At 34.4% G+C, this 17,103-nt stretch overlaps 1 protein-coding gene across 2 annotated transcripts in view; it reads right to left on the bottom strand.

The window, feature by feature from the left end:
• Positions 1-17,103, bottom strand: part of LOC128983666 (39S ribosomal protein L9, mitochondrial) — a 73,615-nt gene that overhangs the window by 11,944 nt on the left and 44,568 nt on the right. For both annotated transcript variants that reach the window (XM_054403047.1, XM_054403048.1), the window contains exon 4: positions 16,096-16,299. In XM_054403047.1, coding sequence (XP_054259022.1) covers positions 16,096-16,299 — 204 coding nt within the window. The remainder of the gene's footprint in view (positions 1-16,095; positions 16,300-17,103) is intronic.

Here is a 17,103-nt window from a genome sequence, read left to right as displayed (position 1 = left end):
GACTATGGACCTACCGACAAGCCTTCAACCGATAAGTCCCTAGATTGTACATTACCTCATTTTTGGAAATTATAGACTTGTATATATTCTTTGCTATTCAGTGTGGCTCTACAGGACTTGGATTAACCCATTGAGGAAGACACACGAGTCTGACTCGATGCCGCTCCGGGTGGACTGAACGCCGACACACGAGTCCGACTCGATGTGTGCGTTGCGTCGTAATTATTGACGTAGTTCTAAGTTTTTCCGACAGATGGTGTTGCCATGTCCTTCGCGAATGTCTGAACTGACGAATAACATATTGTTTTGGTCTGTTGGCCATCCTGTTGATTTCTTATTTCATTTATTGTAAAGCGTCATCTGCTCGTGTTGACGTTTGACGGCAGACGAAACCACCCACCGTTTACCGAGAGTTTGTTTTGGTTATGTTTTGATTATGTTTTGATTATGGATCGTGAAAATTTACATTCTTCTGAGGTAGATCGTTATTTAGACAGTGATTATGAGTTAGACTCCGAAACGTGCAGTGACGAAAGTGTTGAGGATATAATCGTTCATCACGGTGACAAAAATGAACGGCCTGTGGACTTCCTTGAATTTAGGCCTACCGGTAGTGCTTCTAATTACCAATCTCGGCTATCACCGAGATTATTTGATGAACTTGAAGAGGAGTTTGATCAGTATGACAACTTTCAGGTAGGCCTAACTAATAATAATCCTACTGATGAAGTGGATATGGTTCCAAGTACAAGCACTGTTATGGAGCCCAGGCCTAGCACTAGTACTATGGAGCCTATGCCTATATCTATGCCTTGTAGTAGTAATTCTGTTCCTAATCTTGAGGCTAATAGGCCTACTACAAAAAATGTATCTAGTAAAAGGAAAATAAAGCTTCCACATTCAGAAAAACCTAACAAAAAAATGAAACCTACAAATAATTCTCTGGTTACCAAAAAACAAAAACCTGGTAGGCCTAAGAAATCAATTACACCACCAAAAGGCAAATGTAGGCCTAACAATAAAAAAACTTCAAAAAACCCCAAAAAAGGTAAAGGTAAGAAACCAAAGTTCGTTGATAGCGATTGGCCTTGGTTGGATGTAAAAAATGTCCCTAAACAAATTGAATTCAGCGGTGTACCTGGAATAAACGTACACACACTTTGTAGCTTAGGTGAGAACCCAACAGAATTAGATACATTTATGCAGTTTGTGGGGAATGAATTCTGGGATATGATAGTTACAGAAACCAATGACTACGCTAGAAAACTGTTGGGAACCCCTGGTAGGAAGATGTTGAAGACTGATAAAAAGTGGGTAGATGTTACTAGGGATGAGCTAAAAGTGTATTTTGCGCTCTATGTGAATATGGGTCAGGTGAAGAAGCCAGAACTCAAACACTATTGGTCCCACAGACAAATATTAGAGACACCTATCTTTACCAACACAATGTCATTTGAGAGATTCACAAGCATATCTCGATTTCTTCATTTTTACGATGAAAACATTGAAAGTGACATCCAGAATGATAAGTTGAAAAAACTGAGACCTGTTATAAGATATTTAGAGACCACGTTTCTACACATGCTTGAACCTGAAAGAAATATCGCCCTAGATGAAACCCTTCTAAAAATGAGAAGCAGGCTCGGTATAATCCAATTTAATCCCATGAAAAGGGCCCGATTCGGAGTTAAAATTTATAAAGTATGTGAGTCTTCCTCTGGGTACTGCTGCACATTCAAAATATATGTTGGGGATGACAAAGTTGACGACACATTGGCTAGTGAAGCTGTCACACTTGATTTGCTGCAGCCTTTTTGGGGAATGGGGTATGTTGTCTACCTTGATAATTGGTATTCCTCCCCCCTCCTGTATACTAAGCTCATTGAAAAGGATACACATGCTGTGGGTACTGCTTTATTGAAAAGGAGATGTATGCCACAAGTATTCAAGCATGTTGAGCTGCAAAAGGGGGAAGCGATCAAACGATCTGGTCGGGGCGTACTTGCTGTGAAATGGAGCGATCGCAAACATGTACATATGATATCAACTGTACACGAAGACATTGATATGGAAGTATCCAAAATTGTGAATGAAGGAGACCAACAAGTAGAAATAAAAAAACCTAAATGTGTCATCGACTACAACCAAGGTATGTTGGGTGTAGATCGACAGGATCAGGTCTTGTCGACCTTTCCTATAATGAGGAGAACTGTGAAGGCCTATAAGAAGATTTTTTTTATCTTCTTGATATGACACTCTACAATGCATTCTGCATTTTCAAGAAAATCAAGAAGATAAAAAAGATGCATTTCACTGACTTTCAACTAAACCTAGTCGAACAGATTTTGACCTCAGTTACGATTCCAGCCAAGACGTCGCCTGGAAAAGCCCCAATTAATCCGTCCCCATTGCGCCTTCAGTCAAAGCAGTGGGCACATTTTCCTATGAAGGTCCCACCCACAGAAAGTAAACTTCATCCAACAAGAGCTTGTAAAGTATGTACAGCAAACAAGAAGAGGTCTGAGACTGCATGGATGTGCGAACGGTGTAAAGTTCTGCTGCATCTTGAGAAATGTTTTGAGGCATTTCACACCAAGCTGAACTACTAAAATCCTGTAGTTGAACATGTATATAGTGTAAATAGAACTTAGTGACTAATGAACTAATGAACCCTAGTGTTTATAAATTTTATTTCAATGTAATTTTCCATGACGACCAAATGTTGCTGAAATCGCATCAAAATGCAGAATTGTAAGTAATCTTAAAACTTTTTATTGCATGTTTATTTTTATAGATATAAGGGTAATTTTTTGTTTCCACGTAAAAAATAAAATGAAGTTTCAGAAAATATATAGTTATGATGGTTTATACAGTTCAAAATAATTTTTATTTCACTTTGCTTTTAAAATTTAAAATTTTTTTTATTTTTTTATTTTTATTATGATTTTTTTTATAATTTTTTTTTCATATGCTCAATAACTATATACTTTTCTTAAAGAACAGAAAGTTTTCTACAAAATAAAAAAAAAATATTAGTTTTTCACTATTACAAAAGTTTTACCAATCGCCTGCAAAACAGCTGATTTTAACTGCCTCCTGAAGGGCTGTTAGGAATCAAGTATACTGCTTCCTTAATGGGTTAACTCTGAGAACATTAGTGTGTGATTGAGTCAGTGCTACTAAACCATCGACTCCATCGTCATATACTATATTATTTCATGTTTCAGTATTCATGTCTGTTTCTTGTATTTATGTATATTTCAGGGTAAATCTGTATTATTATTGTCGTTCTAAGTTCTTTTGGTGGCCACCAGTTACTGATTTCTGATATTTGATATTGCTACACATATATATACTTGTTTAGAATAAAAGAACTATATCGCCATAGATTGTAACTGTTTGCGTTACCCACATCAATTTTGAGACAAAGGAATTTAATTGCTATATTTTGCTCAGCTTATCATTAAATTTATCAGATCAGTAAGAATAATACTATTAAATTGCACTTTATGAATTTCTGATCTTTACATTAAAATAAAGTAATCTCATTACCTCATCAATTGCTCGGATTTCTTGATTTATAGTGCACAGTAGCTTAACTTATAAATATTTTCTCTTAGTGATCTTTTGTCTGACTTTTATTTCAATATAAATTTGTTGTTGTTGTGTCATATTTATACAAGGTGTTAATTATTGTTGATCTATACTTGGGTTCAGGCAGGAATTAAGAAATTTAAAATAATTAATAACTTTCAAATACCATCTGCCTTACAAGTGAGGTACCACGGATTGGGAGGAACAGGTTCCTTGTTGCTGTTTTCATTAATGAGATCCTGATAACAAGGTGGCGCCCTGAAGTCGGACATCTAAGCCAACCTCCAGTGAAGGTAGATTGGAACTAAGAAATTTTGAATTTTAGTCAAACCATAGTTAAGACCACCCCCTTCTCCACTGAAATTAGCCTGGGAATCTAAGTAACGGAATTTGGAACGTTACATGCTCTCTTCAATGAATTGTATGCCGACAAATTTCTTAGAGATACTAATCCAAACAATCGTTACATACCTCATTTTAACTTTCAGCCCGTTTCCAGAGAGAAGGTTGCAAAAAAATAATTTTTACTCTTAAAAACAAAATGTCAGCTGGTTGGGACGAAATTCCGATTAAACTGATAGGCTAAAGCAAACTGCCAACATTGTTTCTGGACCTTTGAGTCAGATAATAAACCAGTCTTTTGAAAGTGGAATTTTTCCTTATCAGTTAAAATATGCTGATGTGAAACCACTTCATAAAAATGGCAGTAAAACAAACTCAGATAACTATTGCCCAATTTCCATCTTACCAGCCTTTTCTTAAGTTTTTGAAAAAATTATTATTGAGCAAATTTCTTTTTTCCTTTAAAGTAATAACATTTTTGTAAAAGAACAATATGGCTTTAGATCAGGACGTAATACAACTCAGGCTCTGTCTGACTTCCTGTGGGAGGTCGGTTGCAGCATTGATAAGTCCCAGAATATTGCTGGAATGTTTTGTGACTTGTCAAAAGCCTTTGACTGTGTTGTACATAAAATTTTATTTTCTAAGCTTAAATTTTACAATTTTTCTCCAATTGCTTTGAAGTTGTTGAAATCCTATCTTACAAACCGCTTTCAAAGAACCATTATTTTTAAAGATAACATATATAACTTTTCAAAATGGAAAATGATCTATTGTGGTGTACCTCAGGGATCTATACTGGGACCCTTGTTGTTTTTAATCTATATTAACGACCTGCCTTTTAACATAAACTCAAAGCTTGTTCTATACGCAGATGACACAACAGCTATATTAAAATCAAACAGTCCTAACTATTACAAAATTTGATAAACCAAACTTTTGAAGATTTAAACAAATGGTTCACAGCAAATGGGCTGAGTCTAAATTGTTCTAAAACTCAAATTATTAGGTTCAAAACTACTCATGACAGAGAAACTATAGAATTAAATATTAATTTTCAGGGAGATATTATTAATGAAACGTCATCTACAAAACTTTTAGGCATTCAGGTACAAAACACTTTAAATTGGGATAAATACACATCAGTTCTAGCTAATAAACTAAATACAGTCTGTTTTCAGATGTCTGTCCTGCAGCATGTTACTGACCTCAGGACAAGGATGATTGTTTATTATGCTTTGTTTGTGTCAAACATGTTGTATGGAATAGAGTTCTGGGGCAGCTGCTCAAATGCCGAAACCATTTTCAAAATTAAAAAAAAGATCCTTAGAATTATGACATTTTCAAAACCTAGGCGATCCTGTAAATTATTATTTAGAGAATTGAAAATATTAACACTTCCGTCAGTTTATATCCTGCAAACATTAATCTTGATAAAAAAAAATCTTGAATCTTTTATGAATGAAAACCATAACCATAATTATTTAACACGACATCGAAATGATTTACAACTGCCCATTCATAGACTTACCTCACTTGAAACCCTTCCACAATATCTAGGGAAAAAACTGTATAATAAACTGCCTGATAATATTAAATCATTAGAATCTCTTGAAAAATACAAAAAAGAAGTTACCAAATTGCTGCTTAATAAAGGGTATTACAAAGTTAATGATTTTTTAAATGATGTATATATTTGATTTCTTAGTATATTGTATAGTTATCATAGTTTTATGTATTTTAATTATCCATGACCATTTCACCTGTTTCCCAGCTATGCTGGATCTGTAAAACGTGTGAAAATAAATGATTTGACTTTGACTAAGCCTAGAGGTCGTTTCCGTTTCTAAAAAACTAACCAAAAATATGCATGTCAAAGATGCTGATGAAAAAGTAATTTCGTGATTGGTTTCGATAACTGGGTAATGGAACCCTAACCAGTCGCAAAATAGTTAGGAATCAGCGTTGATTATGCCCTTTTTTGATAGAATATGTGAAGTCAATTGCACCTTTATGAGGAATACCGCCACATAATCTTACATTAGGGTAATAGTAGTTTTGTAATGGGTCAAAATTATAGAGGGGTTAAGTTTTTATATTTATTATTTAATTATCGGTAGGCCTATACCTTACCTGGTTGGTGACAATGGTAAACCTATCATGGTGAGGTAAATAGGCTGTTTTAGGCCTATCCTAGGGTTGAGTAGGGATAACCTCACTTTTGGCAAAATCATTAAAGACACTATTTTTGAGATTCACAAGTCACAGTATTGCATCGTTGTGTACAAAACGAGTGATAAACCGTTTCCGTGTAACCCCTATTTGAATCTGTCCCTATATCTGTCTTAGTTTTCGATATAGGGCGGGGGTATATGGATCTGGGGAGTGGGTATAATTTAGGTGTTGTTGGGGGTATGAGGGGTTGTGATATAGTTTTTTACCCTATTTTGGGGGTGAGAAAGTCAATTGCGCAAACCCCGTCCTTCCAACATCTATAGTTTTCGATCTAGGGTGGGGGTATATGGATCTGGGGAGTGGGTACGAAATACGTGTTCTGTGGGGTATGAGGGGTTGTGATATAGTTTTTTACCCTATTTTGGGGTCGAGAAATTCAATGGCGCAAACACCGTCCTTCCAACATTTATAGTTTTAGATCTAGGGTGGGGGTATATGGATCTGGGGAATCAAATTCTAGGATCTGTTCTTAAGTTGTGGCCGTTTTGAGATGGATGCTTTCAGAGCTCAGTTTAGCCTAGCCTGAACAACTGGATTAGTAGCTTGACTTAGTGGTTCATCCATGTTTAGTTTATAAACACTAATCAATGCCTAATCTAGATTATACGTGCCTTATTCTACTCCGTTTTAAAACTAATATACATAGGCATAAGCTTTAATTTTTGTATTAAATACTGGGTGCATCATTAAGGAAATTCCGTTAGGTTGCTTTTTATAAATAAATAATTTCATAAATCACTGATACCCTGTATCATCTAAGTGTGCTCAGTACATAATGACACTCTCTCAAAAAAGTACTAATCCCAACCCAAAAAAATATAGATAGGTAGCTTTAGGCCTACAGAGAATGAGTGTTTATATTTATATCACTTATATTTATATCTCTGTGGTTAGGTTTTGGTTATGTTTGCCTTAAGATGGCTATAAGCTTAGGACTAGATATCAAATAAACTCCCAATTAACTTATAGTGCAGCCTAGCCCTAATTTGTCAGTGTCAATGAAATAGCGCAATATCAAGGACAACCAAACTTGGATATACAACCATGTTTATATACCTAAGGTTCCTTTTTGGTACTCACCAACAAGGATCAACCGTAATTGTTTTCAGTCAGAAAGTGTCCTGAGTTTCCAGAAAATTGTAACTTATTACATTTTAAAAATTAAGGGTAAATTAAACGTTTCGGTTCTGGTTTTGGAGCGAGTCCAAGTTCTTGCAGTGACTAATACTTCAAAGGAAGGAAGGTGGGAAGATTTTCATACTGCTAATAGCCTTCTTTGAATTCAGCGTGAAAAATTCTGGGTAATTTCTATAGTTTGGGCCATTTAGGGGAACCAAACAAATTTTTAAAAACTCTTCTATCTCATCATTTCAGTAAACTATGATATTATTATTTGAATAGAAGTTAAATGTCAAGAAAAAATACCGCAAATTATTATTTTTGGGATAGAATTACATTGACCAATGAATACTCTCAAGTGTAGTGTAGTGATAAAGTTTCCCGAACAAAGCTCGGTCCCCAGCTACTTGTTGTCAAACAACGCAATAATGTACGTTATTTCATAAAATTTGTACCTGAGAAATTTACAAATGGAAAATGCATTTCTCGTAAGTGTAAGCAAATCTTAAAATGATAGGTTTTTAATGATACGATCTTAAAACGAGCAATTCAGTATTCTTATTCAAAACACCAAACACCCGCCACTGGATCAAAATATGCCCGCACGGCGCAACCCGGCACGGTGGGAAGCCCCTCTCGTACAATTTAAATTACGTACATAAGCCAAAAATTAAAAAATATGATTTAGAATATTTTACTTTTTGTATACAGAATCCACTGTTTTTAAACTTACCTGACAAAAAAATAAAATAAAGTAGTAGCCGACAAAAAAAGTTCCATGGAAATTTGCCATGTCACGTTTCATAAAACATTTAAAATAATCGACTTTATTTGAATATTTAAAATGAAAAGTACCGGGGGACCGAGCCGTGGCTCAGTATGTATATTTCGATTGTAAAAGCAATATAAAGGAAACTCGTGTTTTCATTATAACTAATTTCGGCTTTTATTGTTTAAGTTTCAGTGGAATTTTAATTTACTATGATGTAACATTAAATGGACAATGTAACACATTAATTTATTTTAATCTTACACATTTCTGTTATTGTAAATAAATCATAGAAATTTAAAAAAATAAAAGTAGTATTTTTTTTAATACGTTCCTAATGAAGGAATTAATATGCGATCACAGGTTAATACAGTAGCAATCAACTACACAGCATTAAAACAGCATTAAAACAGCACAGTGTATGTAAGGGGTGTGATTTATTTCTTGGTACTAAATTAAGTCATTCTTCAAGTATAAGTAAAACTTCAGCATGGGCATACTCTCTAACGTACTATCATATGATAGATTAGCTGAAGGCAGATAAGTCCGATTCAAGCTTATATTGCTTACTATAAAGATTGTTGTAATACAATTAACTTTAACTAGTGGTCGTCCAGTGGTCGAAAACTCGACCAAAAATATGTAATGTACAGGTTTCAAATGATTTAGGCCTAAAACGTTTTTTTCCTGTGTGAGTAACTAAGGACTTCTGGATAATTTAAATATGATATTTATATGTTTCTTACTCAGGAACAATGCCGTTCCGGGACACTATATAAATGGACGTTAACGTGATTATAAATTTGCATTTTACATAGTCAAAATACAATAGGTATTGCGCAACCGTGATATGTTAAGTCATTAACCTTGGTTCACTAGTAAAAACTACACCGTATGCTTACTCAAACAAAACAAAACTTGCTTACTGTACAGCAATAAATCACGTAAAGAACAAAACAAAAGAAAATGTAGACTAGAAGACTACTGATACCGTAGTCATCCTAGGCTACTACTACATGATGTTTCAGAACAGAAGTATGGGGATAGAAATATTAAATAACTCATAAAACACAATAAAATCATAGTACTGTACTTAAGTCTTTCTGGTAATAATAACAATGATAAAAATAAGATAAAGATAACGATGATGTAAAACACCTCTTATTATTTCTCTTTGTTCTATTCTTTCTTTGGTTTCTCTCCATCCACAAGTTGTCATGGTTACTAATCACCCAACGACCCAACCACAAAATGTTGTAGTGTTGTGACAGCAGACAGGAGCAGACGATTGTCAGTATGTCAGTGTCAGTGCAAGATTGTCAGTCTGTAAATGAGAGCGTATAGCTTGACCTTGACGCTACTGATCGATATTTCTCCGTTTTACTTCCATCTTAATTTTGTCAAATGAACTGTAATATTTCAATAATTGGGAACCTACAGCAAATAAAAATTACCGTAAATAGTTAAATATATCGTTCATATCGAAATATTATACTGAAAAACACATTTCATAAAACATTTTCTTGGGATTTGTGAGGTTATATAATATATATGCATCATGATGATGCGACTCCAGTTAAGCGAGGTTCTACTGTACAGTATTTGCAAGTTAAAGTTACAAATAGAAAACCCATTATGGTTTGTATTCAATGACCGATGTATTATACAAAATAAATTATAACTTATTTTGATATAAATCAGAAGCATTTATTACAGCTTGCAGCACTTATTGGTATATATAAATATTCCAGTTACTATTACTTAAAAAAAAAACACGAAATTGTGTGGCCATTCAATTTTTATAAACACAGTGTTAAACATATGACTCTGCAGAATACCGGATGGTAAAGAGTGTTTGGTTTCAAGAAAATAAAATAAAAAATAGTTTAACCAGCTTTACTATTTATTTTGAAGGATAATAGATAGGAAACTATAAGGATAGGTATGTGATTGAACTGAAATAATTGTAGGAAAACTTAAATCGTAAAGTCCACAATCTGTACATCGTTAGAGAGCGAGAGAGAGAGAGAGAGAGAGAGATTTGATAAGGAATCTGAAAAGTAAACAAATAATAGTTTCTGGCGTTTGTTATATTGTACCCCCCTCCCCCCCCCCGCATTTGCACTCGTGACCACTTTTTGTTGCTTCCTTATCATTCATCCGCCCAAAATAGAATTCCTGTAATAGTTTGTTTGTAAAATTAAAATTATTATAAAAATCTTTTATCTTTCGAGTGTAGTTTCATGGTTATTCTTATCAGATAGAATAATATCGTTGTCATTTGTAATAGTTACTCCTTCGCGTTACGCAATTGCGTAAAAAAACAGTTCCCGTATCTCGGACAAGATTCACGTATATTTCTCGAGATAAAGAAAATCCGTATAGTTCCCGGTCCGTGGAAACACTGTAAATATTGTACTAGGATATAAAATATTGTATAAAAGAGAAGTTGAGTAAAATTTCAACTGAAGGTAAAAAAAAATTAAAATAACTTAAAATATGAGATGATGAATGGGTAGGATCAAGATTCAACCAATTATAATTAATTAATATTTGACGATCCTTATTAGAGGTGCATCATATTTATTTGGAGTATGAACGTGTTTAAACATTAACAAGTAGTTAATCACTATCACAACAAAAATAGTAACAAGGAGTAAACGATGGTTACAGACCGCTGGGTGTTACCGCTACAAAGTAGGCGATGAGGGTGCCGTACTTGGCTACACTACTCCACGATAGAACACACGATGAGACAGTCTCCGCATTGGTATTGCAGTTACGCTTATCGTCACAGGCAGCAGCACCGGTTTGCTGTTTTCATACGTATAAAGTGCACGGGAAGCCATACCTGACTGGCTTATGGGAGAGCTGACTGGCTTTCGGGCGGGTGACTGCCACACCGAGTAAATTACCAGCGCACTGACTGCCAAACCGGGTGGGCACAAAAGTATATATATATATATATGTCCGTCAGCACGATAACTCGAGCAAAAATGATCCGATTTTGATGAAATTTGGTACAAACGTGTAAACCTACATTTATTTAAACGAGTTCGCGAACCAGCATGATCGGACAATGGGAACGGGGGTTTATGGGGGGTTTTATGGGGTAAAAATAGGTTTTTCCCATTTTTGACCATAAAAACACAAAATTTTACAATTTATTTCCAAACCATTTTGTAGAGCTTAAAAAAACAAATAATTTAGTATATTGAAGCGTTATTGTGCGCCAAATGGTTACAGAGAAAATTCAAAAAAATTGTAAATTTAAAATCCCTATGTTATTCTTATGGAGAATAAGTCAACTGGTAGTTTACTTGTTTATGAACATATTTTGATCGAATTTGGAAAATACATTCATTTCTTACTAAACTATTAACATAAAAAACCACCTTTTTACCCTCCCTGTTGCAGCAAACCTAAGTACTCATTAAACTAATTCTATTTAAATAGGGAATAAATATGATATTTTTAAGGAGGCATTTTAATGTGAAATCCTATCAGGCTAATGGAAATTCGCTTAGTCTTCAGGTTTGCTGCGGCGGGGGTATTTATCATAATCAACCAAAAGACCAAAGCTACCTTAGTAAGCCAATATTTATTCACAAACAGGTTTGCTTTCTTTAGGAGAGTTAAACCTCTGAAGTAGTTCAAATTATTTATTGAATATAATATCAACAAAAGCAAACAAAGACAAACAACCAACTACCTATTTTTTACACAAAAGATATGTTGTACTGGGATATCCATCCTGACACATGAATAATTTGATTCTGAGTTTGTTTAAATATTACAACAATGTGTTTTACATTTGTGCTTTTTAGGGACTTGTGTCATGTCCCTACAAGCCACTAGTCTATATATTAATTACGTAAGCCGATTCTTTGCGTCAAAATTGTGGGCCACTGGGAAGTCGTAGACTGAAATTAAAGATCTTGATCCCGTGATGGCAGGTTAAATAGTGAAATTCCCCAAATTTTAGCACAGAATTAGATATAACGTAAATTTCTTTCCATAAGAATAGCATTAGAAGCCATTTACAGCTGACTTTACTTCAATACAGCTGATTGTGATCTATCACTAAGCCAGTAAACAATATAACATTTGGATTACTCATTTGCTAGTCAGTACTGCAATGTACTGAATACTATATAAAACCAGAGATAACGTAACCTACAATTAGGACTTTTTCGTTACCTATGTCTTAGAATGTTGAAATTAATTTTACTGTGCAGTCTGCAAATTTGTGTATTTTTATGTAAATTATCCAAGCGCATGATAAGTAGTAATTTGAATCATTTGAGATTGCTAAAATCAAAGGAAATGGATTTAGAATGGCTGAAACATATCAATTTTGGGTTTATTTTAAAACGTATGTTCATGAAGTTTACAAAATTATTTTACTTTGATTACGTTTCTTCACTTTTGGAGGTTATTGACGTGCTGAAGGAATGTAAACATGTGGAACATAAAATAGCCCCATTGACTAAATAATCAACGATGCAAGATTAGTTCTGAAATATTAGTTCTGCAAGATGGCGGAAAACTTCTGTTTGGTTTTTATTTCAAAACATATGTTGAAGATTTATTTAATTAATTTGACACATAATTGTAGTGTTAACTCTATATTTTGTATGAAGTGGAATAACAGCTACTCTAGAGAATAACCTGGGAATAAAATATGAAATAGGTTCGTACAAGCAATACTTATTTTTCTTTTAGCGAATTTCCCTATAGGGAAGTAGCTATTACCGTAGGTCTCATGGTAAGACCTAAGCCCGGGACCGATTTACTTTTTCATTTTGATGTCCCCAGAGGCCAAAAACACCATTCGTTCAAATTTTTATATATCTATATATAGAGATATATATATATATATATATATATGTGTCCATCCGCACGATAACTTGAGTAATTTTTGTCCGATTTTGATAAAATTTGGTTTAAAGGTGTAAGGCGGGATAAACTTGAATGAGTTCGCGAACCAGCATGATCGGACTGTGGGAACGGGGGTTTATGGGGGGTTTTATGGGGTAAAAATAGGTTTTTCCCATTTTTGACCCTAAAAACAAAAAATTTCACAATTTATTTTTAAACCATTTTGTAGAGCTTAAAAAAACAAATAATTTAGTATATTGAAGCATTATTATGCGCCTGATTGTTACGGAGAAAATTCAAAAAAATTGTAATTTTAAAATTCCCATGTTATTCTTAAGGAGAATAAGTCAACTGTTGTAGTTTGCTTGTTTATGAACATATTTTGATCAAATTTGGAAAATACATTAATTTCTTACTAAACCACAGTACCTTTTAATATTTTACATTAAAAAAAACTTTTTTACCCTCCCTGTTGCAGCAAACCTAAGTACTCATTAAACTTATTCTGTTTAAATAGGGAATAAATGTGATATTTTTAGGGGACATTTTAGTTTAAATCCAATCAGGCAGATGGAAATTCGCTAATTCTGCAGGTTTGCTGCGACGGGGGTATTATTAATTACTATGACTATGACAAATTCCAATGGGCGGAAAAATAACATTGTTTGAAGGAGATTTGAACAAGGTACCTACTGCCTGTTGCTCCAAGGAAAAAAATTAAAATAATATAGCCTAATAGGCATAGTATAGATAGTAAAGGGAGCATCCATAACAGTAAACTTAGATTTAGTTTCCGTTTCTTTACTGGAATTTTGGTGGTGACGGACCTTTTTGCCAGGTGGGTCGAAGTATTTGCAATTCCTGAAGCTACATTTGGAAGAATCCTACAGATCCCACGAACAGAGGTCTTTAGTCGTTATGGTTATCCACGATGTCTTCTCACAGATAATGGCAGTCCGTTCACATCAAAACAATGGTTGCGGACTTTAACTGAGTGGGCTATTGAATACTGGACAACGCCAATCTAACATCCTCAGGCAAATCCTACTGAACGGAGAAATCAGGAGCTTAAGAAGCTGTTCAGCTGAGCATGAGTCTCTCCTTGCCATCAGACAGCGAGTGAATCGCGTCACAGGCTTCTTCCCAGCAGAACTTTTTCTTGGTCGGGAAATAAAAAGAACTGGTGATTGGAATAGTTAATAATTAACCAATGCATGAATAGTCTCCTGAAACTATGAATTTGACTGCATGGCATGAAGAAAACGTGAAACAAATCAAACATATGAATCGACAAGCCGAAGAGAGATCGAAGAGAGAAGCAGAGAGAAACGATGTACCTGAAGAGCAGGACCTGAAACCGGGTACGCTGGTTCTTCGGCGAAACCATCCCTTGAGTAGTAAGCTTAAAAATGTGCATGCGGGGATGGCACGGAAATGGCTTGGACCTTTTTGGTGGACCACAAGCTAGGGAAGGGAGTGTACCTCTTGAGGTCTGATCAACCAATTAAGGTACACATGTCGGAGTTGAAAATACTCCCGCAAACTCTTCGTGAAGCAACTCAAGCCAAAGATGATGTGCAAGAATCAGAAGACCATAACGATGCCTCCCCTGGGTATAACTTAAGGTCTAGAAAGAGGTGTCCCTTGAAGGGGGTTTACATTTAAAATTTTTGAGTGTCCCCCAAAAGGGGGGATTCGGGGGACAAATAAATGTTTCAATAGAAACCCCCTTCAAGGGACACCTCATTTTGAAGTGTTTATAAAAACTTAAAGAATGGTGAAAACCAGAGCTCGCTATCTCTTCTCTATCCAAAATGGCAGCCAATATTAACAATTTTACCGTTGATTTTCCACAACATTTGACGGGCTACCATTTTGGATAGAGAAGAGATAGCGACCTCTAGTTTTCACTATTCTTTAAGTTTTTGTAAACTCTTCAAAATGAGGTGTCACTTGAAGGGGGTTTACATTTAAAATATTTGAGTTGCCCCCCAAATCCCCCCTTTTGGGGGGGCACTCAAAAATTTCAAAATGATAAAATGAAACTTCCTGCTAAGATTGCTTGACCGCCAAAAGTATATCTCTGTATATTTACTTGGAAAAATATTAGAGGGGGGGGTCTTGACTTTTTATTCACCCTGTATAATAGTAAAGGAATTATCCAAATATAACAGTAAAACCTAGAGGTAGTTTTCGTTTCTTTACTTAAACAAACTAAAAATATGGGCATGTCAAAGCTGATGAAAAGCAATATCGTGATTGGTGATGACAAACCCTAACCAGTCGCAAAAGAGTTAGGAATCAGTCGATGATTAGGCCTATTTTGATAGAATATGTAAAGTCAATCGCACCTTTAAGAGGAATACCACCACATAAACTTACACTAATTGTAGTTTTTTATGTGGATAAAAAAAATCTAGGGTTAAGTTGTGTCAATGGGATAATGTAATGTGCCTTTACTTTACACTAATTTTGTTAAACCTTTACAAAAGGAGCATAAACTTAGAAATATTAACTGGGAAGGGATGCTAATTTAGCGGTTTTGACCAAAAACTAAGCTTACCTCAACACACTTTTATTTGCCTTGAAGAGAATTTCCAAAATTCCAATCAGGGAAGCCTTTTTTTATCACCATTAACCACAAGACCAAAGCTACCTTGGTAATCCAGTATTTATTCACAAACATTCTGAGTTTGTTAAATATTAGAATAATTTGTTTTACATTAGAGATTTTTAGGGACTTATGTCCTTACAAGCCACTAGTATTTTTGTATTTTTGTCTAGTTGTCATAAATGTTTGTGCAAAGTTTCAATTTTGTATCTTTAACCATTTTTTAGAAAAAAATTAATATAAAAAACAAAATGGGGGCTGTGTGAGTAACTAAGGACTTACGGACAATTATTTAAATATAATATTTAGACATATTTCTTACTCAGGAACAATGCCCTAAAATATTGGTAGAGAGTTCCGGGACACCCTGTATAAAACTATATTCATATTTTGTACAACAATATTTCTGGATAAAAGAAATCATAGGAAAATGAAAATATACGTAATTGAAACTAGACTACTCTCAAATATTTTTTCAAACATTGACTACTTATTATATTGTTATTTATAAATTAAGTTAAAATTAGAAGAAAGAATAACTTACCTTAAGAGTAATAAAAAAATCCTTCCCTTGTAGAGCCATGTCAGGCCCTTTAATAGGTTTAGGAGGCAGCTCAATACTGTCCTCGGATAGAATGTGTATGCCACATTTACGTGCATTAGCTCGAATATGCCATGGCTCAATTGTCCATTCGTTGTTCTGGTTCATCATTACCAAAATCTTCCCTCTTTGTAAACATTTAATGGACTGAAAATCATTGACATATTTTTAGTTTTGGCTATCCTAAAATAAAATTGCATTATTAATGTGTACCAATGTCACAAGATCAATTTTTTCTAGCAGTAAAATATTTATCAAAAGACCAAATAGGAGAAATACAGTATTTTTTTTAGATTGGTTGCATTGGTTATGATTGGATGAGTACTTGATCATTGGGTAATTATAACACCAGACTTCTTCACTTAGCAACTCTAAAATAAAAAAAATGTGGAGTGTTGAGTAACAAACATTGATTGGAAATAGAGGTGTGCAAGCTTGGTTTTTAACCGATTTAACATCCAAGTAGTGGTTTAGCTTTTACATACCAATATACTGACATTGGTAGCTGATAGATTTTCACCGGAAATCGCTGCAAAACCCCGTCTTATTGCACATCTACACCATATAGGGAACCCTATACCAAATTTGACAACTTTAGGTCGTATATGTTTTGACTGTTTTGAGATATAGTGATTATCTGTCAGTGAGTCGTATTTGCCGTTTATTTAATTTTATGAGTTACCTAATGGTTATATTGTTTCCAATATGTTTGGTTTTCAAACACGGGAACATTAAGCTATGCCTCTGTTCTGAAACATCACATTTCAGTACCAGTAGCCTTTGGCTAGCAGGTGAAAGAGCTGTTTAGTTTATTTATTTATTAATGTCAACGGATACACCATTTACAAAATGATATTGTTTAGGAACAAGAGCAGAAAGAAATTATAACGAAAGAAGTTCATCAAGCATTGACCAAAACAGCATTGCAATAAAAAATAACAAGAAAATTGA

This window comes from Macrosteles quadrilineatus, unplaced genomic scaffold, assembly GCF_028750875.1.
Source record: "Macrosteles quadrilineatus isolate MER2022 unplaced genomic scaffold, UCM_ALF_1.0 Scaffold_1__1_contigs__length_201487025, whole genome shotgun sequence".
NCBI classification, from domain to species: domain Eukaryota; kingdom Metazoa; phylum Arthropoda; class Insecta; order Hemiptera; family Cicadellidae; genus Macrosteles; species Macrosteles quadrilineatus.
This window is presented reverse-complemented; position numbering and strand designations above follow the sequence as displayed.